Here is a 26,102-nt window from a genome sequence, read left to right on the forward strand (position 1 = left end):
ACCTACCGTACTACGTAGTCAAATTATTCTTTGCGGTCTGCAGAACGGTAAATACGCACAAAGCGACGTGTATTATTGACGACAGACTGACAACATTCTGAAAGCGATGCACCAATGGCGATCACGAAACGCGCTTTGGATCGCTGAATATCGCTACGTCTGCGAGGCTACTATACACGTAAGGAGTAGATGATACAGTTGATAACTTTCATAATTGGCTTAGAGATTCGACACCTAACATGGACACCCGACGTCCAATACTGTACCGATCTGTATGGTACTAACAGAAGTGGACTGCATTTGGCAAAATCAACCCATAATGCCTTGAGTATCGTCAGAAAAGACCCGGAGGCTGAGAAAATTGGCAATTGTACCCATTTTTAGTGCGAAATGTAGGTGCAGAACTCATGCAACAACAGTGCTGTTATGGGTTACAGGTATTTAAGTAAGCGACGAAACGAGGAACACGTTATTCGTTACCGTTGGTACTATACAGATCGGTACGATACCTTCTCTAGTGCAGAGTCGTACTTGGAAGTAAATCTTGGCCTTATGTAAGCTTATGGACCTCTTTCCAAAACGGGCCAGTCCAGGGCTCTCGCCAGGGCTCTCGCCGAATGATGGGGTTCAGATACCATCTCCTCCAAGCAAGCCTCCTGGTTGCCCTGGTATTCGCACAAGAGCAAGTGATATTCAATAATTCACACCCATCATGGAACAAGCAGTCTCTGGCGGACGCGTCGTCGCAGCTCAAGGGCGTAATCTTGGCAGGAAAGCATGAAGGAGAGAAGTGGACGCATGTTGGAAAGGAGTACATCAAGGAGAGTGGGTTCTTATGTACACTTTTATTTTGAAACTTTATCGTCTAGATTGACCAACCGGAAACAGATGAACTCGTTTCGCATCCGAAGTTCGACGATTATCAGCTACGCGTCACTGAGCCCAAGCTTTGCGATCCTTCGGTCCAGCAATATTCGGGCTACCTTGACATAGCTGAGGGAAAGCATCTCTTTTTCTGGTGCGCTTTCTTCGCCGCCGCCTCCAGAGATCTTTATACACTGACGGCGATACAGGTTCTTCGAAGCGCGTAATTCTCCGAAGACGGCACCACTTATCTTATGGCTGAATGGAGGTCCTGGCGGTAGCTCCACCACTGGACTGTTGCTTGAACTAGGGCCATGCTCGATCGCCGACTCTGGTCGCAACACGACCTACAACCCCAATAGCTGGAACACCGACGCCAACATCATCTTCCTCGATCAACCGGTCAACGTCGGCTTCTCCTATGCCGACGATGGGCCCACAGTGGACAACAGCCCCGCAGCTGGGAAAGATGTCTATGCATTCCTTGAATTATTCCTGTACCAGTTCCCGGAGTATGCGAATCTGCCATTCCATCTTGCCGCGGAAAGCTATGGCGGCACGTATGCCCCAAATATTGCTAGGGTAATCCACGAACAGAATAAGCAGCTCAGTCACGCGCGTGTCACTGAGGGTGTGCGACGGATCAACCTTGCATCGATTATCCTAGCGAACGGCCTCACGGACCCGTATACTCAGATGGGTTCTGTCGCGGACTACCTGTGCGACGGGCCATATCCTGTGTACAGCGACCCCAATGGGCCTGAATGCCAGTCTCTCCGATCGAAGATCCCAACCTGTCAACGTCTTATCAAGAGCTGCTACCAGTTCAATTCGAGGTTCACCTGTGTCCCTGCTCAATTATACTGCAACACGCAGCTCTTTGCTCCCTTAATGAGTGCGTGTCACCTAGCTCTACTCACAAAACCCCTGCATTCAACGAGTGTCTTGACAACAGAATCTGGACTTAATCCTTATGACGTTCGTGCCAAGTGTGACCGCTCGAAGGACGGGCAACTTTGCTACAGACAAATGGACTGGATTGAAAGATACATGAACGAGCCTGTGGTCAAGGTCGAACTCGGTGTCCACCCATCTCTTCGATACGAGACGTACAGCAAGGAAGTCAACCAGGCATTCACTAGACGAGGCGACGGCATGCACAATAGTGCCCTTCTCTTGACGGATCTCGTCAATGACGGAGTGAGGCTCCTTGTCTACGCAGGCAACGCTGGTGATTCCCCTCTGTCGACTTTCTTCCTCGGCCCAGATGAAAGCTAATGATGGTGTATTAATCCTATAGACGCCATGTGCAACTTTATTGTGGGTCTGGATTTATTTCATATTGAGTTGAATGCTTAGGCAGTTGCCACAGGGTAATGAAAGATGGGTTGAGTTGCTGGATAGTAAATTCAATAGCGAATTCGCCGCCACGAAGCCAGTTCCATGGATCTTAAAGTCTACCGGAAAGCAGGCCGGCGAGGCGAGGAGTGCAGGCGGTTCTGGCTTTACCGCAGGTAACGTAACCTTCGTGACCGTATTTGAAGCAGGGTAAGTTTTCCCCTTCCTCCTTTCGCACTAGCGTACACGTCATTCACATCCCACAAACTTACGCTCACTTTCATCTAGGCATATGGTCCCATATGATCAAGCCGAAGCCGCCCTGGTAGGTGCATATGTATACGGTCATGTCATAGTACGTCTCCTGATACATCTTGGTCTTTGTAGGATTTAATCACTCGCTGGACGACGAACGTTCCATTGAGTCTTCATTAATTCATTTTGACCATCGATATGGCCTTCTTTGCTTTCTAATTTTGCCAATATTATGGAAGGGAGAACTTTTTGCCAACTTAGCATGCAGGTCTTCAGAGGAACGATGGGGATGAAACCCCCATATCGGCGTCAGTAATGCCCCTCGGGGCAATTCCTGACATCGAAGCACTTCGCTGCAATGGCAACATGTCGGCACAATATTATACCTTTCCCTTGCACGAGTACGGTGTGTGGCACGAAAGGTAGCCAAGTAGCAAAACAGCAAAGAATGGTGATATGTGATATTTCGCATCGCCTCGCTAAAGTCCATTAATCGAGTCCATTACATGCCAGTAAGATTAATCATTGCACTAGTCCGAGCATTACTGAAGTGATCTACAAATAAGATGTTAGGGATGAAAGCAGAACATCTCTACAATGAATCTACTTACTCATAGCCCACATACGGATGATGCGACCTGCCGTACCCCAGCGTCGATTCGGCCGAGCTGAACAGCTTGGTTGTTCGTCAGCGTGTTCATGGCGCTCAACGCGATATTGAATCCGTTGTTGGTATGATCAACAGCTAAGACATTGATTGTCTTGCCGTTGAACGAAAGCTCCCAGCAAGTGCCGCATTGCGCGGAATTCCATCCAGCGACGGCTGCTGCTCCTCCGATGAACGGGAATTTGGGGAGCGCTCCGAATGTTTGCGCGCCGGTGCGGGTAATGAGGCCGTTAGGGCCGTCGGAACATGCAACAGAGGTTAGAGAGGCTCCGGCATCGTCGTAAGCCTCATCGAATGATACAGTGACGGCCGCAGTGAACTGGGCGGCAAGAAGGGCGGCACAGGCGAAGAGAGATGTGGCGAACTTCATTGCTGTAAGTGATGGTTTGCAAGACTGTGTCGATGTCTTGACTTTCTGATCCATCTAGCTCGACCTTTATAGTGTTGAACGATGTACGCGAAGGCCATAGAAAGCCGTCACTTCTTTCGCTTGCATATGACCTGTGCTAGCCTGACCGGCACGTTCTGCACTGCCGACGCTTCGAAAGTTCTAGCAATATCTCATGAGTGAAAATCCGGTGAAGGAAACCCGCTTATTGTGAAAGTGAAACCAACGAAGCTTTGCATGAGTTTGTGGAGCCCAGTAGTCGATGTTATTCCGGAATGAACTACATAGCTACCTCCGCCTCAGAGCACGAATATGGAATCTCGGGCACCAAAACACAGAAGTTGGCCGACACTGGGTCAGGTATGTTCATGGTTTACACAAGCGACACATGCATGCGAGCCCCAAATCACCGTCCTGGTTACCGCGAAGTGAGAGTGAATAGGCGTCTTTTTCTGCTAGGGGCTGAAAGGGGGTAAAGCGATCACGTGCGAATGCCACAGAAATCCGTCTGGCGCGAGAATAGATCTTTCACAATGACAACCTGACACAAACTTGGACGAAGTGTAGTTCGATTTCCTTTGCTGTTTTGCAGGTGTCCGTTTTTGAAGACGAACAGCTCCAGACACCGAGAACCTGCGACGATGTTTTTTATGGCCCGTCGAGCCTACAACAACGAACTTCTATGGGTAACCAGGCTCCTCCAGGCTCAGCTCGAGCTACTGCAAATGCGGCGCGATTTCGTACAGCGTGTGCGCGAGTAACAATCCCAGAACGGCGTACGGCTAGACTCTGTAGCTGATGGACCTCTGTGAGCATCAGACGCGATGCCAGCGGGTTTCGTGACTAGCACTTCCGCGGAACGTCGCAGCATCGTGAGTATTGTCTTTTGGATCCTCGTTTTACTACCCAGAATGACCAAGTCATTGGTAGATTGTTCTCCGGTTAATCTACTCTTAGAAATGAGCGGAAAACCATCACATACTAACTAGGAGGGCATCAAGTCTCTAGATCTGGGCCTCATTACACCAGTTCAGTCGTTGTGGAAGAGGGATTTTCGGGAAATACTGGAAGGAGTAGTGATGTAAGTGGCCCACGTTCTTCAAGCGCATGCGTTAGCTGACCATATGAACGCAATATGAACATCAACTATTTTTATGTTATTTCTTACAATCCAATACAGGGACGCCGGCGTGCTGTGGGCCACCAGCCATGAGATCGAGGGTTTATTTTCCAGACCCGGAGCTTCGAGCTTAGAGGCTCGCAATGGACATGTAACATGATGGGTGAGAATTCTTGATAGACATGTGTGGCGGGAGAATCTAATGTCCACTCCCAGATAGTGCTGTAGAGTACTTGTTCTACATTCCACGCCCATCCTTCATCAGTTTATGATTGACTGCCACACGATCCTCGTATGAGGCAATGATGCCGGTTCTTTACTTTTGCCTGCATCGACCCATATGCCTACCTCGTATATCCCCACATTTGCATCAATGTTCGAATCCAGGAAACTCTGCTCTTCTTCAGTTTTCGGTGAGCGAAGACGCAGGTGCCCCGCAGGACGTGTGCTTCTGATGGTTTCTAAGGACCAGGATAGTTCGTCGTCCACATGGTTCGCAGGTGCTCCGATGATCGTTGTGACTTGACGGGACAACAGTGCCAAGTTGTCGCTGGACACGAGCAAGACTATATAGGCTACGCCTCTCGCTGTATTTGGGTGGGCAGTGTTTTCTTGCGTAACTGGAACCTGATGGTAGCCGGGATCAGCTAACTGCAGATTCATCGAGGCCGAATCACTTACCCTCCATTCCCTCGGCGTAACGTCACCACAGAAAAAGGGCAAAACTCCTCGACCATGTTGCTTGGCCGGGCTCGTAATCAGCCACTTCAGGATCTTTCCTGCAGGTGTTTCCCGCCCACCCGCCACTTCGCCCAGATATCGCACATCCTTGCTTCGCGCGTTGATTATTTCCGAAATCACCCCGGTACCACCGCTATGTTTGTCTTCGCCCGTGCCAAGGAAGGCGAAGTCGATCCATCCCGGGTTCTTGGGTGCCCATGGGTGTGAATCCCTCTTCGCTCGCTCCGGTGAGCCGGCGGGGTACGACGCAGCGGGCTTCACGAAATTCAGTAGCTCCAGGTACGTTCCGTCTTCGAATATCTGCACTTTTTGGGTGAACAATAGGCGGGGGCTAACAATAGGATGGCAGTTTACCACCAATGCGTTGCTGGTCAACCCATCCGCATGCGTGCCACCTGGTATCACGCTAGCAATCAAGCGACGAATCAGCGCACTTTTCAATCAGGATACAGTAACTATACTTGAAGCCTAGCTCCCGAAAGCGGCTGATCGTTTCATCAAGTGCCCCGGGATGGCTTAAATGAACAATATGATCGAGCGTATTAGTTGATGGGGAGGTCATCGAGTTTCGGTGTGGCGATGATCAATGTGGGTGGAACAGAGGCTAAGGTTGATCTCCAAGCTTCACGCAGGTTCAATTTCTCGCGAAAATGGCGTCATTTGTCCGAATAGGAATCTTCCCAGTTGAATGCCTTCTCTGGCACCGACCGCACGGCGAGCCAACACTCGGTATGTGATCTGTTGATAGGAGGGCATTCAGTTCTGTTAAGGTGGTCGATGAGGGTAATATGCCAGTTAAAGGTTAGTGCAGGGCAGTCAATTTCAACGTCCGCGCACTGAAGTTTACTTCCAAGCCTCACGCAGCTTCAATGTCTCGCGAAAATCGGGTGAATGGACCATCTGTCAAAGCAAGTGACTTCTCTGTTGGACGCCAACATTCTCGGCATATTCGAAGTGCCCGCATTAATTACATGAAGCGTGAGCAACACCCAGTATACGGTGGTCACAAGCCCCAGTCTTATCGGGCCCGGTGTTATCTCCGTACTTTACCATACCCCTTGTCTTGCGCTGGTTGTGTACGGTATTGTATACACGGCCGGCGGTGGATGACGGCGACCGACTCCTATTGACGCCGTCTGGACGAGGCTGACTTCCTTCAAGGGGCTGACGTCCTGACTCTTGCGAGTTCTGTCCATAACTTCGTGTCTTCGTTCTTCTCTTCCACCACTCTTTCACCACGAAGCATTACTTCCTTGGGCTGGACCCTCATCAATCTCATTCCCGCATTTCCGATGGCACTCTTACCTCGTCAGGACAAAGACACGGCAATCAGCGCTACTTCGGAGACAGCATTTCGTTCTGGCGGTAGCAAGCTTCGAGGAGCAGATATAGCCTTGATATGTACGGTGTCCTCATTGTCGTGGAGTTGACTGTTGATTGACTGATGGTCTGCTTTCAGGTATATTTGCTGTCTTGCTATGCTTCACCATTATGTACCTCGTGCTCTATCGTGACCCGACCAGCGCTACTCGACGGCTTCGCAAGTTCCCTTCAGACTACTTTCGTAATCCCTTTAGATCATACGCTGCTGGCAGTGGGGCTCAGCCTCCCTCCCCTTCGGCATCGACAGGTGGGTGGCCGGCATCGGCTTGTTGAGCTTATGTTGATTTATATCATTTCCCCAGATGTGAAATCTCCAGATATGCGTGACGTTGAACGCTTTCCACGGCCAACTTTCTTACTGGGAGAGCCTTCAGACTTGCTTGGGCATAGGGGTCAAACTCGGCTCTCGAAATGGTGCCCCAAGCATTCGGAACCGAAGAGCGGGTCCACTGTATCGACTGTACATCACGGAGGACTGCACCCGGCGGTGGCTGGCAATTCCAGTGAAACCGATGCCAAGACCCGACCTCGACTCAGTGCCAACATCACAAGCCTCCCTCCCGCTTATCTCAGTTTTCCCGCCGGAGTACGTTCTTGAAGGCGAATACCAAATAGAGTTCATTGTGGGATACTACCATATAGAGCTTGAGAGAGCTTGTGCAATATTTGGCTACACGTGTGTGCTCTGCAATTCTCATGTCGTGAATCATTGAAGGGGGAAGATCTGAACTTCGTTGATGCCATGATGGATCACATTCATCAAATGATTTTCGTAGTTATCGAGCATTAGACTAACTGATTAGTATCTCGTATCGTCAATAGATCATCAATGGTAGGGGCTTGAAACTGCAACTAGTAAACAACCATCGAGGTTTTGGGCTTGTCTTGTATTGCTGGGCGTTATGCAACATCTTCGACGCTTAAATTGGCGGGTGGGTTCTATTGGGAGAGATGGAGCTAACCGGATATATCAACCAGCCACAAATACAATTCCCATATCCGTCGTGGATGACAATGAGGAATTCGCGCTTATTAGCAACACCCACATGCCCCGCTCTCATGGTGGGAGACAGTTCAGCGGGCGCTGGGATATCAAATGTCTCTGTGTGAGATGGCGGTGTCACTGTCGCTCGGAAGAAGAGGATCAAGAAGCATGCAAGACGCTCGTCAGTTGCAACAACGGTGTTGGGCAGCATTCTGGATCGCACTTACATCCATGTGGGATCCTGGGTTCTAATAACAGACCAGGGGCAGAGAAAAAGGGCAATCTCCATCGCCCTTCCATACAGCAAACCGGCGACAACAAGGGGCGATCGGGTCGGAAAACGCAAGCAAGCACATCATGCATCAGAGGCTGAATTACATTGACCGTAAAATTTATCGCATCTCAGTTAAGTGTCGAGAGGAAACGAAGAATGAGTGTGAGAAGTCTGTAGTTGATGATTGAAAAACAGGAACCAACATTGCAATGGTCTCTCAAACTGCGCAGAGGCAGAACTTCTTCGCCAAGCTCCGATTGGGTGGACAGTACACCTTAACGGAGGAGACTCCAAATCGATGGGTCAGTCGGCCTAGGTCCCGAGGAACATTTGTTACTGCATAAATAGCCTGGGACGGGCCATGATACCACGCTTTTACCCCCACCCTCTATCACTCCCTCACTATGAAATTGAGCTTGATATTCGCTACTATTGCATTAGCCTCCACAGCGCTGGCTGCGCCCGCTGGGGTATGTTATTCATTCTCGATCGATATCTTTCAAGCGACGCTAACGCCGAGATTCTAGTCGCCCGAAGTAAAGCGCAGGGAAGCGGAAGCAAGAGACACGGTACGCCGAAAGCTAGAATGAAGGGAATTGAGGGAATTGACTCGTACGGTGTAGGCTGATATGAAACGAGAGGCATACGTGAGTCTTCCTATGGTGTCGTTCGCATCTGAAAATTTAGAGAGTTGTTGTAGCGACCAGATTGGAAGCGTGAAGCTATGTCGGGAGTGGCCGCTGACTGGAGGCGCGAGCCCGAGGCTATGTCAGGCGTCGCAGCGGACTGGAGACGTGACCCCGAAGCGATGTCTGGAGTAGCTGCTGACTGGAGAAGGGAGCCTGAGGCCCTCTCAGGAGTTGCTGCAGACTGGAGAAGGGAGCCCGAGGCGATGTCAGGTGTAGCGGCCGATTGGAGACGTGATCCAGAAGCGATGTCAGGAGTAGCTGCAGACTGGAGACGTGACCCCGAAGCAATGTCGGGTGTTGCTGCTGATTGGAGGCGAGACCCTGAAGCCTTATCGGGAGTCGTAAGTACATCATCTATTCACCATGACAGCTGCAGACCATACTCACAACGAACAATCCAGGCGGCCGATTGGAGACGCGATGAATGAGCATTGAGCGACTGATTCTCGATTTTCGATTTTGGAACCGTTGCTAAAACCATCGTCAACGGGACCAAAGTGTTAATATCTGCTTTGACTACGGACCTTGTTGCATGTACACCCATCCACCCACCCACAGCCGCAGCGGATGCCACTTTCTTCAACACCACTCCTTCCTCTCCAATTTTTATTGTTATGTTAGTCTCTTCAGTTGTCTGTACTGCTTCAATACAGCCCCATCGCTCCTTCCCTCTTCGCAAGAAGCTCGCTGCTAAGGCACATGAACGGGAGTCCATTTCATCTCCTGGATTGCGAATGTAACGAGCCACGAACTCTGAATAGCATGAAGCTCATCCAACTCCACCGATGCCCCAAGGCGAACGGGTGGGAATTTGCGGAGTGGGCTAGGGTAATTGGGTTCTATATCCCAAAGCGAATGACTGGCAAGGGTGAGAATACACTCAAAGCCGGCCATCGCTGCAAAAATACCCGTATCAGCCGGTGTCCCATCATACGGCACAGTAAGTTACCGTGGTACAAAAGCGGCATCCCAAGCGTTGGGGTATCGCCAACGAGGCCAGTTCTCTCCCTTGTTCACCTTCAGTGGCAGTCTCTCCGAGAAGCGCAGCAGTTGTCTATATCACTTCTAAGTCATCTCTAGCGAATGCTCTGAAGGCACCCACCAATCGATAAGAGTCAAGTTAGCTATTGAATGATACGAACGACCCACATATTAAGTATGCAAAAAGTTCCTCCTCCATAGCATCAACAGTTAGATTAACAAACAGCCAAAACAAGAAAGTTATATCCATGCATGCTTATAGTAAATTAATGAAGACTCAATGGAACGTTCGCCGTCCAGCGAGTAATCAAATCCTACAGAAGAGGAAGACACGTCAGGAGACGTACAATGGCATGATGGTGTCCACATGTCCACTTACCAGGGCAGCTTCAGCTTGATCATAAGGCACCATATGCCTAGATAAGAGTGAAGTTGAGCTTGTTGGACGTGGACTGGATATGATCTAATCCTGAGATAGGAACAGGGAGGCTTACCCAGCTTCAAATACGGTCACGAAGGTTACGTTGCCTGCAGTGAAGCCGGAGCCACCAGCACTCCTCACTTGACCGGCCTGTTTTCCGGTAGCCTTTGCAATCCAGGGCAACGGTTTCGCGGCGACAAACTCGCCGTTGAATTTACTATCCAGTAGTTCGACCCACCGTTCGTTCCCCTATGACAGCTGCTTGAGTATGGGGAATGAGATATGAAGCATATGTAAACCCACGATGAAGTTACACATGGCGTCTGAGTTTATGACGTTTCGTTAGCTTCCATTTCGTCTGGGGAACGAACGAAGTCGTCGAAGGGAACGCACCAGCATTGCCCGCGTATACAAGGAGTCTTACTCCGTCATTGACAAGATCGGTCAAGAGGAGAGCACTGTTGTGCATGCCATCGCCCTGCCCAGTGAACGCCTGGTTGACTTCCATGTTGCATGACTCGAACTGGAGTGAAGGGTTGACACCTAGTTCGACCTTGTGCGCAGGATCGTTCATGTATGTTTCGATCCAATTCATCTGCTTGTAGCAAAGCTGACCATCCTTGGAACGATCACATGGGACACGAACGTCATAGGGATTTAGACCGAGTTCTGTTGGTGCGAACTAGTTAGCCAAGTCTTTCGCAACAGACATCGAAACAAACTACACGCACGCATGAACGGAGCGAAGAGCTGCGTGTTGCAGTATAATTGAGCAGGGACACAGGTGAACCTCGAATTGAACTGGTAGCAGCTCTTGATAAGACGTTGACAGGTTGGGATCTTCGATCGGAGAGACTGGCATTCAGGCCCATTGGCATCGCTGTACACAGGATATGGCCCGTCGCACAGGTAGTCCGCGACAGAACCCATCTGAGTATACGGGTCCGTGAGGCCGTTCGCTAGGATAATCGATGCAAGATTGATCCGCCGCACACCCTCATTGACACGCACGTGACTGAGCTGCTTATTCTGTTCGTGGATTACCCTAGCAATATTTGGGGCATACGTGCCGCCATAGCTTTCCGCGGCAAGATGGAATGGCAGATTCGCATACCCCGGGAACTGGTGCAAGAATAACTCAAGGAAGGCATAGACGTCCTTTCCAGCTGCAGGGCTGTTGTTCACCTTGGACCCATCGTCGGTATAGGAGAAGCCAACGTTGACTGGTTGATCGAGGAAGATGATGTTGGCGTCGGTGTTCCAGCTGTTGGGGTTGTGGGTCGTGTTGCGACCAGAGTCGGCGATCGAACATGGCCCTAATTCAAATAGCAGCCCAGTTGATGAGCTACATCCGGGACCTCCGTTCAGCCATAAGATAAGTGGTGCCGTCTTTGGAGAATTACGCGCTTCGAAGAACCTGTATCGCCATCGTCAGCGTGTGGCGATTCAAAGCGCCAGAGAAGTAAGCGCACCAGAAGAAGAGATGCTTCTCTTCAGCAATGTCAAGGTAGCCCGAATATTGTTGGACCGAAGGATCGCAAAGCTTGGGCTTGGTCACGCGTAGCTGATAGTCGTCGAACTTCGGGTGCGAAACAAGTTCGTCTGTTACCGGTCAGTATCACTGCAAGAGAGGACATTTAAGGAAGAGAGCGCACATAGAAGGCCACTCTGTTTGATATATTCCTTTCCGGCATGCGTCCATTTCTCCAACTCATGTTTCCCAGCCAAGACTGAAGCTGTTACCTGCGATGACGCGTCCGCAAGAGACTGAGGACGGTCAGTGATCGAATTCGGAGAGCTGAAGACCGCTTGCTCTTGCGCAAGCGCTCTTGCAAGATAGGGTACGAGGAAGAGGCTGTATATGAACTTCATCGTTTGAGGCAAGTTCCACGGCGCAGCCAACTCGCCCATTTGGGGAAGAGGTCCAGTAGCTTACATAAGCGGCGGATCTACTTCCCAGTATAGTAGTCATTCTGTAGTCAGTTACTCAGTAAGCGTTAGCTCAAGTCCTCGAATCTTGAACTCTTATGAAGTGAACTCCTTCAGTCATCAAGCAGAGTTCGTTTGATTTACATATGTGATATATGGATTCATAGTAGAAGTCAGTTTAAAGTTGCTTGACTACGCAGCAAACGTTATTCAGCACTCATCCAACCACCGTGCCGCTTCAATGGCCGAAGTTGATGGGAATGCATCCCAGCGCAATGATGCCACCTATAGAGCAGATATCTTGCTCCAAGTCCCCCTACAGAGAAACGAATGCCGGGAGTTCACTGAAATTATTATTGATGGTCGGGAAAAGTTGTGTTTCGTACCAACGATTGTGCTACCTAATAAGTTCGCCGGGGACCAACCAGCCTGCACTCCCAAGATCAATACCCATGGCGGGGCTGCAATAGACGCAGGCAAACCTGGGATGTCGCCGGTCAGTCACAACTTCAATGACGCTAAGCAGCCCAATGACCGATTTGCCTCGGCGTCTTCCAGGAGTTGCAGTAGGTCAGAGAGCTGGATAGAGCTGGTCGTGGACCGAGATAGTTGGCAGGTCATCTTCATCTCGGTGTGGCGACCGCAAGGGTTCCGAGAACCGCAAAGACCAGAATGCCATTTACCTGACGTAGTACTATGTCAAGGCGGACTGCAGGCGCCCGTACGCTTGGAGGCTGGCTAGAACAATGCACGCTCTCGTGTTCCTTCAGAGTAAAGCACATAGAGATATACAGAGCCCTTCGGTGTCGAGCTATCGGCGGTTGAAAAAATAAGGTGCTGTGACCACTGCCGTAAGATGCGAGTGATCCCAGCGTTATCACTCCTTGATCTGCGGGCGCACCTGAGCCAGCCTGAGGCCCTCCTCTCATGATCGCAAAGCCCCAGTTAGATAAGTTAAGTGAAAGGGGAGTGCACGCACTCATTATCGGCGCCATCTACCCGGAAGTGATCAATCATTTCGCGAATGACCACATGCCACCAGCGCGTGGAATGAATGAAGCGGAGAGGAAGACTGTTTAACAGAAGCTGTCACGAACCGCGTCCATACGGCGGAAATCGGAAATACAGTCCAAGACGATGATTGACGATACGTGATGCATTGGACAGTACACGGTGTACCAGAACGTACCCACGGCAGCACTCTGCTTCAAGGCATGAGGCATGATGCACGACCATGTCGTAAACTCGAACCTCGTGCAGCGAGTTTGCGTAAATATTGGTGGGTATCTTTGAACGCGAATAAGGGGTACTTATCAGCGAGGGGAGTTTGTGAGGGCGTGGACACCTCCGAGAAGTACTGTACGGCATTATACCCTCGATTTACAGCATTGGGCTCCGCGTGACACTCGAGAAAAGGAGTTGCTCAGCCGGGGCAGCACGATGTTTATATCAGACTTACTATAAACAGATTCATTATTGCACAAGCGACGGGCAATCCCCGAACACCGCGGTTTCTGCGAGGCGTACTACATGGATGGATTCTGGAAGTAAACGGGTTATTCGGAAAAGCTTACGTTAATATCCCTTGAACGGGAGGTCTGTTCCCAAATATGGGGAACCAAATGAATAGCCGCTTCAGCATCCTTGACAGCGTATAAGTTGACAAGCGGAACCAGGTTTTCGAGGGACACACGGTGATAATTGCTACAATAAATTACTTCAACAAGGTGATTGAGAAGGTGTCCGATGTGATTTAGTAATAGGAATCTCCTTCCATCCGCACATGTACGATTATCTTCTTTCACGAACCTTGATCCACACCACTGCAATTACCCCGACGCCAAAACCCGCGATGAAACCAAACAAGACCAGGACATCTCGATAATAATTGTTCGACCCAAATCCGAAGAGCTACGAACATGCGTATGGTGCGTCAACATTGGGGGTGGGGAAGTCGAGGAGATTATGCTACGCACCATGTTCATGATCAGACTTGCTGAGACATTGACAGGGACGCCCTCGAGGGTATCCTGAATCATCAATCCCGCACCAACTTCGTTGACTGACAAGGCTTCCAATGTGTATTTCAACGGGCAGAGCCATTGAAGCCACCGTAGGACCGGGGGTATGTCGTTGAGATGGACGAAGAAGCCTGCGAACGTCATCTGGTACAGCGCAGAAAGCGCAGATAAAAGTATGGCGATGCCTCCATTACGGAATAGAGTTCCAAGGAGGAAATTCTGTCAATAATAGAGTCAACGGGAAGCATTGGAACAACGAGAATAGATAAAGGCATACATATAGTGTCATCGCCAAAGTATAGAGGACTAGGATAAACAGGAATTTGAAGAAATGTTCAGCATCGGGAGCAAGTCCTGCCATCCAGTATGTGCTAGAGATGGAAGTTATCAGCGAGGACAGGTAGGGTCAGGATATTTCGCTCACATAGTTGATACAATGATAGTAGGTATTATACGCAAAGGAATGACGTCAAACAGGAACCGGGAGAGGAGCCACGCAGAAGGGCTACGGATATGCGACATGAACACAAGGCGCAAATGAACGGTGGAGAAACGTACCTATAGTAGGAGCTCGAGCGCTCGCGCAAGAAGAGTGGCCTGGTCTCTACGACATTATACAAGGCGCTCAAGGAAGAGAAAGCGATTAGTGCGCCCTAGAAGAAACATCAGTACAACCCAGTCTAAAACTCGAGGTTAGACCTACCAAGAAAAAGAGACAGCCAACTCGAGACTGGAATCCAGCAATGGTAATGCCGGTTTGAAAGTAAAGGCCACCTTGAATCATGTTTCGATCAGCCAGATGGCTCAATTAAACGCAGTAACACTTACCGCAGAACACACCGAGCACCGATGCTACGGCTATATGGGTGAAAAACAAAGTATAATCTCTGGGGAGACGTGAGTTCAAGCAAGAAGATGCACCACGGGAAGCACATACCTGCGTAAAATCTTCATCTCGCGGCCGCATAGGATTTCTAGCTGAGTCAAGAATGTTGTCGCGTATTGCGGGCTTTGAAGGCCACTGCGCCACCCTCTCGTACTTCTGGCGATACCATGAGAAGTAGGTCGATGAACGGGTTTCGTTCGTTCAGTAACGACGTCCGTGTAATGTGTCTTCTCGTTCACTGGAGTTGTTGACTGTTGCGGATCTAGCAACGGGCGCATCCCGCCTGCATCATCCCCAATGCTCTGGATTTGGGAGATGATTGACTGTGTATTGTTAACCTGGAAAAGTCCCACTGGGGGATCACTGGCAACTTCGAGAAGGTAGTCGGCGGTGTTGTAATCCGGTGGGCATGTGGGAACGTTCAAGGTAGCAGCGTGAGAGGCGAAGTGCGTCGCGGGGGCAGAACGACCTGGACCCGAGTATAGGGCCCGACCGTACGATAGGAGAAGGATAGAATCAAAGGTCTGGTACAGCTTAGAACTATTGGCAAAAACATCATGAGAGATTGACAGAAAGGGGACGCGGGAAACGCCGTACCTAGGTTGATGAATGGATGCCAAAACGGCGGTGGGATGCTCGGGGTCGTGAGCGATAGCGTGAAGAGCATTAGCAACTTTAGCAGCAGATACTGAATCCAGACCTGGGAGCGTACTTGTCAGTTTGATCGTGTAGTTACCTCATATTGAATCACTGACCGGAGGTAGGTTCGTCGAGAATAAGGATGTCGGGACTGGCTATAAGCTCGAGGCCAATGCTAACTCTCCTCATTTCCCCCCCACTAATTCCTCTAGCTTTACCACCTCCTGCTTCTGCACCATGCCCAATCCGTGAGTTCCTGATGTTTTCGATTCCAAGTTTCGCTAGGATACGCTCGATTCTTTCGCGCTTCTCCCATTCTGGTACACTCTCGGGAAGGCGGAGTCGAGCGCCAAATAGCAGTGCTTCGTAAACTGTCAAGGTCGGCGGGAGAATATCTTGCTGTGGAACAAATCCGATACGAGGTGTCGTCCGATCGGATGAAGAGACGACGGGGAAAGAGACCGTACCGGACATAACGCCCGATTTGTTTTTCCCGGCAAGTATCTCGACGAGGGTTGTCTTGCCAGCACCTAATGTCATATGAAGGTACTGCTGGAAGTGGAAGGCAGCTTGACGTACCACTTGGCCCCAGAATCGCCATCATCTGCCCCGGAAGGACCCTCCCACTAACAGAATCAAGGACGACCTTGTCATCGTGTTCCGATTGATGGAATATTTTACCCAAGAATTGGCTAGTCGGGGAGATGGTGTAGCTCACATCATCCCATTCGACGGCGATGCCTCCGACGCTTATGTTCTTGGGGCCGCAGAGCTTGGCTAATCTCTGCTTCCAAAAACCCAGGGCCAACAACGAGAGGGCTAAAAACAGGAGTCCCCCAACTACGGCAAGCCCTGCGATGACGCCACCGCTAAGCTGGGACCCTCCGTGGACCGCTGAGATGGAAGTGGAATTGCCGTTGGTATCGATCACGCTTTGTCGCACGCATTCGCCGAAGGTACAGCCATCCAAGGGTAACCCGCCGGAACCAAAAAGTGCCTGCAGCGTCGATTGGCCGAAGGAACAACTAGTCGCACGCGTATCGCTGCTGGGAGGAGCACATGAGACAGTAAGCGTGCCGCCAAGGTCATTGATCACAGCCGTCAAATTCGTTGCTGGGACAGCACCGCAGAAGGAAGTATTTGGGCGGCAAGTGCATTGCAGATTTTGGCACGTCCACATCGCGCCCTCGCCGTCTAGCTCTTGAGCACAGGAATCTGCTCGGCAATAGAACTGCTCAACCCCGGCATAGAATAGCTGGGCATAAAGCGAGCCAGCGCCGCCAAATGAGGATACATTCGGCTGAGGGGAGAGGTCGGGTTGGAGAGTGCGAATGATGTTCAGAGTCGAGGTTAAAGGGTAGATAGCTTGGAGCGTAGGGTTCTGAGGCCATCAGTACCATTGTGGAATGAAAGGACACAGCGCTCACATTTACTTGACAACTCATCTGTCCAGCAGCCCATACCCTCGCCGAGTTGCTGCATACCATCGTATTGTTGAGGCCAGTCATCCCTGGTATCGCATTGGATGATCCAGTCGCCGCATTGAAGGCGGTCAAGCAGGCATCGGAAGTCTGGCAAACGCTGCACGTCGTGCCAGTCCACCCGCTCTCACAGGAGCATCCAACAGTGGTAAGGTTGGCGAACGACGACCCCGGCTGGGGCGAAGCTACGGGCCTTCTCGAGCCTTGGAACAAGTCCCCACCGCATGCCGGTTGCGCGCAATCCGAGCCTCCAAAGCCCGTCGGACACGCGCAGCTCGAGCCATTGATGAATCCATAGTTTTCGCAAGTCTGCCCCTGTACGAGTCTTGGAAGCGATGCAACGAGAACGGTGGAAATTAAGAGAACCAGCATCCTCTGGTAGGTGGCTGGTATTGGAATCGACCAGATGTTCACAACATACAAGAGGAGCGATTTATAGGATGATCTGCGGTATACCGTACAACTGGCGTGGCAACAAGTCACGACCGCGCGTGAAATATTGTGGCTCAGGGTCGTTCCGGCGTCGCCTGTGTCTTACCTCATTTCGCCCTGTGCCACATTGACATCTTTGCAGCGACGACCTCAGTTGCCAGGCTCTCAGACTCAAGAAATGTTTGAAAAGGTTCCTATTTCCGCCTACACGCGCAGCGGGGGCTAATACATCGGTTCAGCTCGCATTCTGGTCATCGTCCAAACCGGATGACAAACCTTTTGACCCGACAGACCCCAAGATGAATCCTCTGAATCCGAAGGGTTTGAAGCCGTGCGTGCACATGTTATCTAGAAAATGACATATATTGATGTCGATGCTACAGCTGTTGCGCTTGTCCCCAAACCAAGTCGGCGAGAGACGATTGCTTTCTCGCGAACGGCTCCGAAGCAGATGAAAAGTGCAAAGATGTGGTCCAGCAACATCTACAGTGCATGAGAAGCCTTGGATTCAAAATATGACAGCAAAACTCGACAATACTAATCGTTAAATATAATACACGCTAGATTGGTATACTATACGACCCCCCTTCAGCTAAAACTACCTAGAATCTCGAATCCACACTTCTGTCAACCTCTACACCCGCGCCTCGTCTCTTCTGGTTAGCCCTGGACTCCTGGAAGTTCCATCCTTACGCGTCCTATCGTACTTACTTTCAATTTGGGAGCTACGGGTATGCCAGGATCAAGAGCGGGTATAGTCGCCCTCCCTAATAATAACCTAATAATAAGACGGGTGAGTTTCGCACTCATGATGGGCGTTGAAGATCTAACGTACACTGCGTGTATGGACGCTCCGTTGCAGAACAATAAGTTAGACAAGTCAATTCTTAAACCTTAATTCGTTCTCGCGGTTTTTCGCCACTCCTTCCTGACGACCCCCTTTCATCCTTGTCCATCCACAGCCACCTTCTATCTGAGCAACCAGTTTCGTACGTACAGCACTCTCACCCTCATGCTGAACACGTCATTCCACTCCTCATTTCTCCCCTCGTCTATGCTCGAGAACCAATCAACGAGATTGATACGTTTATCCCGGGTATGATATGATATATTAAGGGATCAATCGCGTGTTGTGTCGAATTCTCATCCAACAGGCTCCACCGTGATTCCCTGAGGTGCATGTCATGCGGCCTCGATGCAATGGCATGGTATGCCTCTCGCAACATGACGCGATGACGCGGACAGACCCCCCCTGTGCGTCACCTTTCTGGTCAAGCGGCTAATCTGTGGTTGCACACAACGATACGAAACATGGACGGGCAGATGTAACCGATATAGATACGAGGTAGGATCTTCTCTTTCACTTAAATAACCTAATTGGAGTTTGTGATTCATGACAATGTGGTGCTGGGAATGACGGTCGGGATAACTTACATCTTACGGCAGGTTCACAGCACCTCTCTCTCTCGAAGCCGAAGGCGATTTGCAAGTAAGTTCAACCACTATGCCTGTTTACTTGTTCGGGGCGCGGCTGATTCAGGATGTTGCTTTGATACTTCCAAAAACGACCACGGCGGGTGATATGCTATACTCTCCTCTGTCCTCACGGTTTGACCGAGCCTACGTTGCGCACGCCTTCACAACATAGCCACAATAAACTACACACCTTGACATCGAAGGCAGTCCTGTATCACAAACACCAGTGATAACCATTCACGCGGCCTACTTCTCACCGACATTCAATCAGAATCACATTCACCCGCCTGCTCAAATGACCGCTTCTTTTCTGTGTTGGCTACCCATGGTTGACGTGAACCACAAACAAAAACATACAGCTTTCCAAACAACACCGGTCCTGTAACAGTCGGAATACACGTACCGAAAATGTATAAGAGCTTACCCTCTCGTCCACGATCCACCAGTCAACCACAGTCGACTAACTTCTCTCAAAGATGCTCTTCAAACAAGCCATCCTTGTCGCTACTACTCTCACCACCCTTGCGGTCGCCACTCCGGTTGTTGACGTGAGGCGTCGGACGGACCCAGCCAGCTCGTGCAGCACCGGCACTCTCAACTGCTGCAACAGCAGCGGCACCGTTGAGGATAAAACCATCGCTGGCCTGCTTGGCATCCTCAATATCGTAGTCAGCGACATCACTGCTTTGGTTGGCATCACCTGTACCCCCATCACCGTCGTCGGTGCTGGTGGAACTAGTTGGTAAGTGTTCGAACGATTGGATTCTGGACTCATAAATTCTAATATATCTGTGCAGCACCTCCCAGACCCTCTGCTGTGATAACAACAACTTCAGTAAATTCCTCATTCACCTACATGGAGCCCCACTGAAAATACATTTGTCTTACAGGTGGATTGATTGCTTTGGGATGTATCCCTATCAATATCAATCTCTGAGCAACGAATTAGGGGGCATGATGGTATGGGAGGAATAGCAATAGTACTCGTTAGTCGGCCAAGATAACAAATGGAACCTGCGCATTGACACCATGCTCCCATTGCATTGTATAGTGGTTCGTGGTTGGGTCTGATGAATGGAAATCAGTGATTTATAAGAAGTAGATGAACGAAACGACCAATTTCTCTAATTCACGGCTATGAGTTGAGGAGGTGATTACAGTTTATTATACAAGTCCATTGAAGTAATATACGCTACAGACGTCCGACATGCGTAGAAAATAGTCGTGGATCGTGAAGATCGCATCTGAGAATATTGACTATTAGATATACGATCTTCAGCGAAGGGGGCATGCTCACTTAAAGTCCGCATACGGACGACGAAACCTGCCGGACACTGGCATCAATTCTGCCAAGCTGAACGGCTTGACCATTGGTCAGCGTGTTCATCGCCTTCAGAGCAATATTGAAACCAGCGTCGGTGTGATCAACGGCGAGGACGTTGATTTTCCTGCCGTTGTACGAAAGCTCCCAACAGGTTCCGCATTGGGCAGAGTTCCAGCCGCCAACGGCCGATGCGCCCCCGATGTTTGGGAAGTTGGGAAGTTTCCCGAAGGTTTGTACCTTCAAACGGGTGATGAGGCCGTTGGGTCCGTCTGAGCATGCGACGGTGGTCAAAGAACCTCCAGCGTTGTCGTAAGTCTCGTCGTAAGAGACAGTGACTGCCGTGGCGAGGGGGGCGACGAGGAGGGCGACGTAGGTGAAGATAGAAGTGAACTTCATGGCGATTGGTGATGTTTAGCGAGATACAAGCTACTGATGCTTTGACTTGAGGATGCAGGAGACTCAGTCTTTTATAGTATACGCCCTCCAGGCTCCAGCATCCGAAGGCCATGAAATGCCGTCTCGCATCCACACGGTCCGCGCGCAGATGAATGGCCTGGCTTACACTTTTCATGTTCACCGAAGCTCAGAGAACAGCCCTCGCCTATGGTGGCAGGATCCCATGAGCGAATATTCGGTGAAGTCAAGCCGCTTCGAACGAGACCGATGAATAATCGCGGCATGCGCTCGTGGAGCTATAGTCGATGTTAGTCCGGAGCTGGCCAATCAGCCCGCTAATTCCGCTACTACATGGTATTTCGGGCACCAGACCTAGGGTCTCGATGATGGTTCTGAACTTGGATGGCTGAGAAGCGATCACGTGTCAACCAACAGCACAAACCACACTGTGACCAGTGAAACCCCGTTCGTTCCCACTTACCGAGTACACCCTGCAGAATCAGTGTCAATCGAAGAGCACATCGGACTCGACACTTCCAGGTTTAAAGGTCCATGTGGGCATCCTGGCCGTCTCTCCGCCGTGTTCATAGATGTGCATCACGGGTACGCTTCCGTGACGCCAACAGAATGTCCGACATAAATGGGGAGGCTCCATTAGGGCTTCTTTATATCTACGTTCGGCATATAGTCACTTTCGGGGCGCGGGGGGGGGGTCATCGGTGAGCGGTCAGCCACTTTGACTGACCTATTCTATTCCTTTCAACAGCCCCCGGGAACTACGGACTAGGGGTATTCGGGGCATCCCCTCGAGCACTGCCTACTTCTCGCCGCAAATGGAGGCTATGTAGGGCGACAATACAATCAACCTTCAGCCAAGGCCGGGCGAGTTCTAAGATCATAAACTAGCAGAACTACATCCATTTGACTCCCTCGAGATCACGAAGTCAGTGTAAACCAACGATCAAGTAGGTACCAGCAGATGCAAAGGTTGACGAAAATGATGAAGGAAAATGGTATGTAACGGTCGACGCACTAATGCTATATCCTGCCCGGCGTGTTGGTCAAGTTAGGTGGAACGAGAGCGGCCCACTAGCGTGAGTACCTTCCCAGTGACCTTCTTGATTCTCAGAAGCCTCTCAATGGTGCACAAAAAGCAGATAGATTCGATCCGGTTGGAAATTACAAGCGTTTAAGGACACAGTTACGCGTACGACTACTATGTACATAGCGCGTATCAGGAAGTTCGCCAGTTTCAAGAAGGGGTTCGAATGTGACAAAATCATACATCGTGAGCTATATCATGGACAGGCTCTGTATCAATGTGTCCGAAACTAAAGGGAAGTTGATTTAGACATGTGTATCCCCGATGAGCATCTCAGACCTACATTGATGTTCGTCCATCACAAGCCACAAGCAGATGCTGCAACTTGATTGGCATTTGCCGTAATCCTTCCCAGCTGAATCGCATTCCCGTTCGTCAAAGTGTTCATCGCCGTAAGAGCGATATTGAACGTCCCAGTGGCCGCATGGTCAAGAGCCAAAACATTGACCGTTGTACCATTGAACGACAAGGCCCAGCATGTGCCACAGTTGGGTGAATTAAACCCAGGGATGACCCCTGCTCCACCGATATTGGGGAACGTGGGTACATCACTGAATCTCTGGAAACCAAAGCGAGTGATAAGGCCGTTTGGTCCGTCAGAGCATGAGACGGTGGTCATCGACCCCGTGCGGTCGTCATATATTTGGTCGAAGGAAACGGAGACGGGGTCAGCGCTGGTGAGGGTGGTAAAAAGCAGGCAGAGCAATGCAGTGAATGAGGAGGTCTTCATGATGAGCGACGTGTTTGCTTTGGGATGGAGGGGTAACTGATTTCGTTCCCCCTTTTTATACCGCTGACTCTGGTTCGTGGCCGTATATGACAGCCGGGATCCTACTAAGAAGTTACGTATACAGGTTGCAAGGTCGCTGAACGCTCAGTATAGATGATCCATAATGCACTGATCCTTGGGGTTCTTCGATGGATTATTCTCATCAAGGTATAGAACGACCGTACATCCCCCAGAAATACATCGTATAATTGTTCGGCATACATTGGCCCTGCGCTTTGCGTAGCGTAAGAAGCCTCGTTATAACGCGATCAGCACTCAGCTGATATAAGACGAAGTCAGCTGGTAGTGCCAGCCAACGCCCGTGTAATCTCGGAATTAGAAGAAATTAGGAGTGAAGAGCCCGGCGACTGATGATTGGACCTCTCGTCGACCAAGCGGCGGGAGTTCGTCCAGCTTGGTGGATTCTAGAAAGCTCAGTATGTATCGCAAGCCGTCAGAGTTATAAGTACATATTCAGTGAGCATGGATTCTCCTGCCCCTTCGACACTTATCTGAACCGAATACGGAAGAATGTAGCCCGATACAGCCATATTCCCCTTGAAGGACTCAGGGGACACTGATGCCGACGCTGGGCGACTGCTAGTTCGAGGACCACCTACTCTAGAGGTTTGGAGTGATATATTACATAGCCAGGACCTTCTAGACTAGTAGATGGGAACATCGGTTTGTTGAAAGTGATTCCTAAGAACCGGGACTTTGCAGGTTGAATGGATCATACGTTCAGGATCAAATACATTCTAATTCGAGGAAACCAATGGCAGGATAGGTACACTACTGTAATTCATACATAAGATATGGCAAAATAAAAGTAGGAATAAGTCATTAACAATAGTGCGGCACGTTTTCCTCCTAGTATGCTTCTGTTGCGACCTCCTCACGATGCCGGTCGACATTGCTATTTTGGTTACTGCTCTGAGTCTCTACTTTAGCTGAAGTAACAATGTCTTTGCTTTGTTCGGCGGGTTCCTCGAGCGGCTGAGCTTGTAAGATCGAATTATTGAGTCCATCTATTGGCAGGATAGGTGGTGCAATGCTGTTCCGAAACGGACCAAATGGGGAGTACGACGAACCGTTTCCGAAGGGACCCATTCCTAATCCACCACTCGCATCCCGCTTCTCCTTCGCCGCCTTCAGCTTCAACTTCCTCGTCTCCTCTCTCTGCTCTCTTTCGCGTCTTTGGTCGAGTTCCTTGACCACCCACGCTCGCACGCCCGTCGCTGCATCCAGAGGACGCTTTTTGCAAGACAGCAGGAATCCCTGGAGCTCAGCAATGGAGAACGTATCCTCGGGTATGCCGGAAGAAAACATATCAGCGAGAGAGACGAGGTCGATCCGCTTCTCTGACGAGGTGGTATGCGCGAATCGGGATGCGGGGAAAAATCGAGTGAACAGGGCGTGGGCTTGTTCCTGAGTGGCTAGTCTGTACTCGATTTTGCGATCAATGCGTCCGGGGCGAATGAGAGCTGCATCGAGCCGATCGACGTAGTTAGTCTGTTGTTGGGTAGGAAACTTGAGTAGTTGCTGATGATAAAGGGTAAATTAGGTACCGACCGTTGCGATGAAGAACTTTCCTTCTTCGCTGTCTACGCCGTCGATGATGTTCAAAAGACCAGACAAAGTCACGGCTGAACGTCGAGGAACGACTCCGTTGGCATCTACGTATGGACTTGCAGGGGCGAAGAGGATGTCTTCTTCATCCTCGCGAGAGGCGAAGGCGCAATCTATATCTTCAATCAAGAGAATACTTCGCCTCGGCATGGAAGAGGCTGCCGTTTGCAACGTTGAGTCGTCGATACTATTATAAGAAAACGGTAAGGAGATCTGACTATCTGACTACTCCGGGAGTACTTACTAGTCCGCAGAAAGGGAGATCGTATAGATCTCTAGCCCAAGCTCGCCAGCCTAACGAGCTAGATGAGCAAATAGGAATATGCACCCTCTAATGACACTTACCAATGCGTAAATCGTAGAACCTGTCCAGCCCATTAGTTAGTGTACCGACTCAAGCACACAGAAGCTCACTCTTCCCGGTTCCTGGGGGGCCGTACAGTAGATATCCCCTCCTGTGGGGGATACCAGCTTCCATATACCAATCTTCAGAATCTATGAAGTCCTGCGCATCTTCGATTATGGAGTCTAATTCCCCCTGAGGCAGGATGATCGACGACAAAGGTCGTCGTGCCTTACTCTTGACCTTATTCCAAGTAAAGGATGGTCCGGCATTTCTCTAGATTGTGGAACTAGCGTGAAGTCATTCAAGCGCTAATCCAGAGGCGGCGACACTCACTATGTCTGAGGAATGAATTATGACGTTCGGCTTGCTCACTTCAACGTAGCGCAGCCGGGCTTCGTCTACTAGGGCCTTCATAACGCTCATGTCGAGCGAGTAAATCCTAGGTTTAGATAGAATGTCAGCTTATCTACATTATTCTCCAGGTCTGCTACTGACGTTAGGTATAAGGTAGCCGCAGACTGAGAGACAGTGCGGCTGTGATACTGAGGTGAGCCCTGTTCTCGGCGTATCTCCAACCAATATCCATTCCAGTAGAAAAGCTGGGGAATTTCGTAGATTGGAACATAGTCCGTGCTCTCTTCAGAGTCGTGATCCACAGCAACTGGGACGTCTGATTCGCCACCAGGCGTGATGCCCCATTTACGCGCAGAGGTTTTGGAATTGACCCAGAAATCGCGAGAACGGCGCCACACGTTCTTCTCCGTCTGCAAAACTAGTCAAAAAGGAGGACAGGGGTTAAGGACAGGGATATATACCAGGAAAAGAATGATCCACTCGTATGCTGGATCTCCTTCAGAAAAACGCGCGGTCATAGAGTACCCTTGAATGGTCGTTAGGATTTCTTCACGGAATGGAGATCGGGGCGCAGCTCACTGAATTTGAATCGCTCGATGAACCAGTAACAAAAGCGACGTCCGGTTTCTACCAGAGTGCCTAACAGAAATAACTTGATAGTGTCCACCAGATATGATGATCCGCCAGAACCAGCAATGGTCAAGAGTGATGTTAGGCCGAACATCTGTGCAAGATTCGTAAAGAAGCTGCCGCCGAGGAGCGAGGATGAATTAGGGTTTTTGTCGGGCTCAAGGATCGGCGAAGTAGGGTAATAGGGTTGTCTAAAGTCGTATGCCATATTTATCAATAGATGGTTTGGGGGGCTAGGAAGAACACCAAGAACGCCCAACCTATCGAGACTTGGACTTTAAATAAATAAGGAATGACTCGAGTGGCGTCGTGGAGATCATGGTCCTTTGTGTTCGGTGCTCACTTAATCGATGCGAACGAGCGCGCTGTTGGGGGCTGTACTGCGAAGCAGTTCTCCTCAGGCTTAATTTCTATGGATGCGTTACAAAGCAGCGCCCCAAAGGTTGCGCTGATGCGGCGCTTTGGCGAAATCGACGACACTGCTTTGTCCAAAAGTCAACGCCAGTCACGACTTCTGTTGGCTTTAGGGGGGTCATGTGAGAGCCCCTGTGCGACTGAATTATCCGATGAACTCGAGTACGG

General features: G+C 50.2%; 10 protein-coding genes across 10 annotated transcripts; 4 read left to right on the top strand and 6 right to left on the bottom strand.

Moving 5' to 3' along the window:
- Nucleotides 1–617: 617 nt before the first annotated feature.
- On the top strand, nt 618–2,637 carry PC9H_001533 (uncharacterized protein; the record flags this gene model as incomplete). The annotated part of the gene is made up of 8 exons (XM_036771183.1): nt 618–837; nt 889–1,018; nt 1,074–1,759; nt 1,820–2,095; nt 2,165–2,184; nt 2,237–2,412; nt 2,491–2,527; nt 2,590–2,637. The coding sequence occupies 8 exons, from the start codon at nt 618–620 to the stop codon at nt 2,635–2,637; spliced, it is 1,593 nt and encodes a 530-aa protein (XP_036637028.1).
- A 342-nt stretch (nt 2,638–2,979) lies between these two features.
- Nucleotides 2,980–3,494, bottom strand: PC9H_001534 (uncharacterized protein; the record flags this gene model as incomplete). Its single annotated transcript, XM_036771184.1, has 2 exons — nt 2,980–3,012; nt 3,084–3,494. 2 exons carry the CDS (start codon nt 3,492–3,494, stop codon nt 2,980–2,982), a joined length of 444 nt encoding a protein of 147 aa, XP_036637029.1.
- Nucleotides 3,495–4,893: 1,399 nt separating this feature from the next.
- On the bottom strand, nt 4,894–5,935 carry PC9H_001535 (uncharacterized protein; the record flags this gene model as incomplete). The annotated part of the gene is made up of 4 exons (XM_036771185.1): nt 4,894–5,259; nt 5,314–5,673; nt 5,728–5,779; nt 5,835–5,935. 4 exons carry the CDS (start codon nt 5,933–5,935, stop codon nt 4,894–4,896), a joined length of 879 nt encoding a protein of 292 aa, XP_036637030.1.
- A 730-nt stretch (nt 5,936–6,665) lies between these two features.
- PC9H_001536 (uncharacterized protein) lies at nt 6,666–7,354 on the top strand (the record flags this gene model as incomplete). The annotated part of the gene is made up of 3 exons (XM_036771186.1): nt 6,666–6,774; nt 6,833–7,003; nt 7,059–7,354. The coding sequence occupies 3 exons, from the start codon at nt 6,666–6,668 to the stop codon at nt 7,352–7,354; spliced, it is 576 nt and encodes a 191-aa protein (XP_036637031.1).
- Nucleotides 7,355–8,419: 1,065 nt separating this feature from the next.
- On the top strand, nt 8,420–9,132 carry PC9H_001537 (uncharacterized protein; the record flags this gene model as incomplete). The annotated part of the gene is made up of 5 exons (XM_036771187.1): nt 8,420–8,485; nt 8,543–8,584; nt 8,639–8,662; nt 8,716–9,045; nt 9,106–9,132. The coding sequence occupies 5 exons, from the start codon at nt 8,420–8,422 to the stop codon at nt 9,130–9,132; spliced, it is 489 nt and encodes a 162-aa protein (XP_036637032.1).
- Nucleotides 9,133–9,951: 819 nt separating this feature from the next.
- PC9H_001538 (uncharacterized protein) lies at nt 9,952–17,434 on the bottom strand (the record flags this gene model as incomplete). The annotated part of the gene is made up of 21 exons (XM_036771188.1): nt 9,952–9,999; nt 10,065–10,101; nt 10,180–10,355; nt 10,410–10,429; nt 10,500–10,775; nt 10,838–11,523; nt 11,579–11,708; nt 11,762–11,873; nt 13,610–13,678; nt 13,845–13,946; nt 14,012–14,275; nt 14,334–14,427; nt 14,481–14,561; nt 14,615–14,709; nt 14,760–14,830; nt 14,885–14,943; nt 14,994–15,482; nt 15,540–15,642; nt 15,698–16,111; nt 16,161–16,962; nt 17,009–17,434. 21 exons carry the CDS (start codon nt 17,432–17,434, stop codon nt 9,952–9,954), a joined length of 4,554 nt encoding a protein of 1,517 aa, XP_036637033.1.
- Nucleotides 17,435–19,446: 2,012 nt separating this feature from the next.
- On the top strand, nt 19,447–19,907 carry PC9H_001539 (uncharacterized protein; the record flags this gene model as incomplete). Its single annotated transcript, XM_036771189.1, has 3 exons — nt 19,447–19,712; nt 19,768–19,805; nt 19,861–19,907. The coding sequence occupies 3 exons, from the start codon at nt 19,447–19,449 to the stop codon at nt 19,905–19,907; spliced, it is 351 nt and encodes a 116-aa protein (XP_036637034.1).
- A 360-nt stretch (nt 19,908–20,267) lies between these two features.
- Nucleotides 20,268–20,690, bottom strand: PC9H_001540 (uncharacterized protein; the record flags this gene model as incomplete). Its single annotated transcript, XM_036771190.1, has 1 exon — nt 20,268–20,690. The coding sequence occupies one exon, from the start codon at nt 20,688–20,690 to the stop codon at nt 20,268–20,270; it is 423 nt and encodes a 140-aa protein (XP_036637035.1).
- Nucleotides 20,691–22,090: 1,400 nt separating this feature from the next.
- Nucleotides 22,091–22,522, bottom strand: PC9H_001541 (uncharacterized protein; the record flags this gene model as incomplete). The annotated part of the gene is made up of 1 exon (XM_036771191.1): nt 22,091–22,522. The coding sequence occupies one exon, from the start codon at nt 22,520–22,522 to the stop codon at nt 22,091–22,093; it is 432 nt and encodes a 143-aa protein (XP_036637036.1).
- Nucleotides 22,523–23,431: 909 nt separating this feature from the next.
- Nucleotides 23,432–25,728, bottom strand: PC9H_001542 (uncharacterized protein; the record flags this gene model as incomplete). The annotated part of the gene is made up of 9 exons (XM_036771192.1): nt 23,432–24,073; nt 24,134–24,377; nt 24,435–24,484; nt 24,536–24,555; nt 24,605–24,809; nt 24,870–24,975; nt 25,032–25,300; nt 25,352–25,416; nt 25,470–25,728. The coding sequence occupies 9 exons, from the start codon at nt 25,726–25,728 to the stop codon at nt 23,432–23,434; spliced, it is 1,860 nt and encodes a 619-aa protein (XP_036637037.1).
- Between the last annotated feature and the right edge of the window lie 374 nt (nt 25,729–26,102).

The sequence above is a fragment of the Pleurotus ostreatus genome, assembly GCF_014466165.1.
Source record: "Pleurotus ostreatus strain PC9 chromosome Unknown scaffold_1, whole genome shotgun sequence".
Lineage (NCBI taxonomy): Eukaryota > Fungi > Basidiomycota > Agaricomycetes > Agaricales > Pleurotaceae > Pleurotus > Pleurotus ostreatus.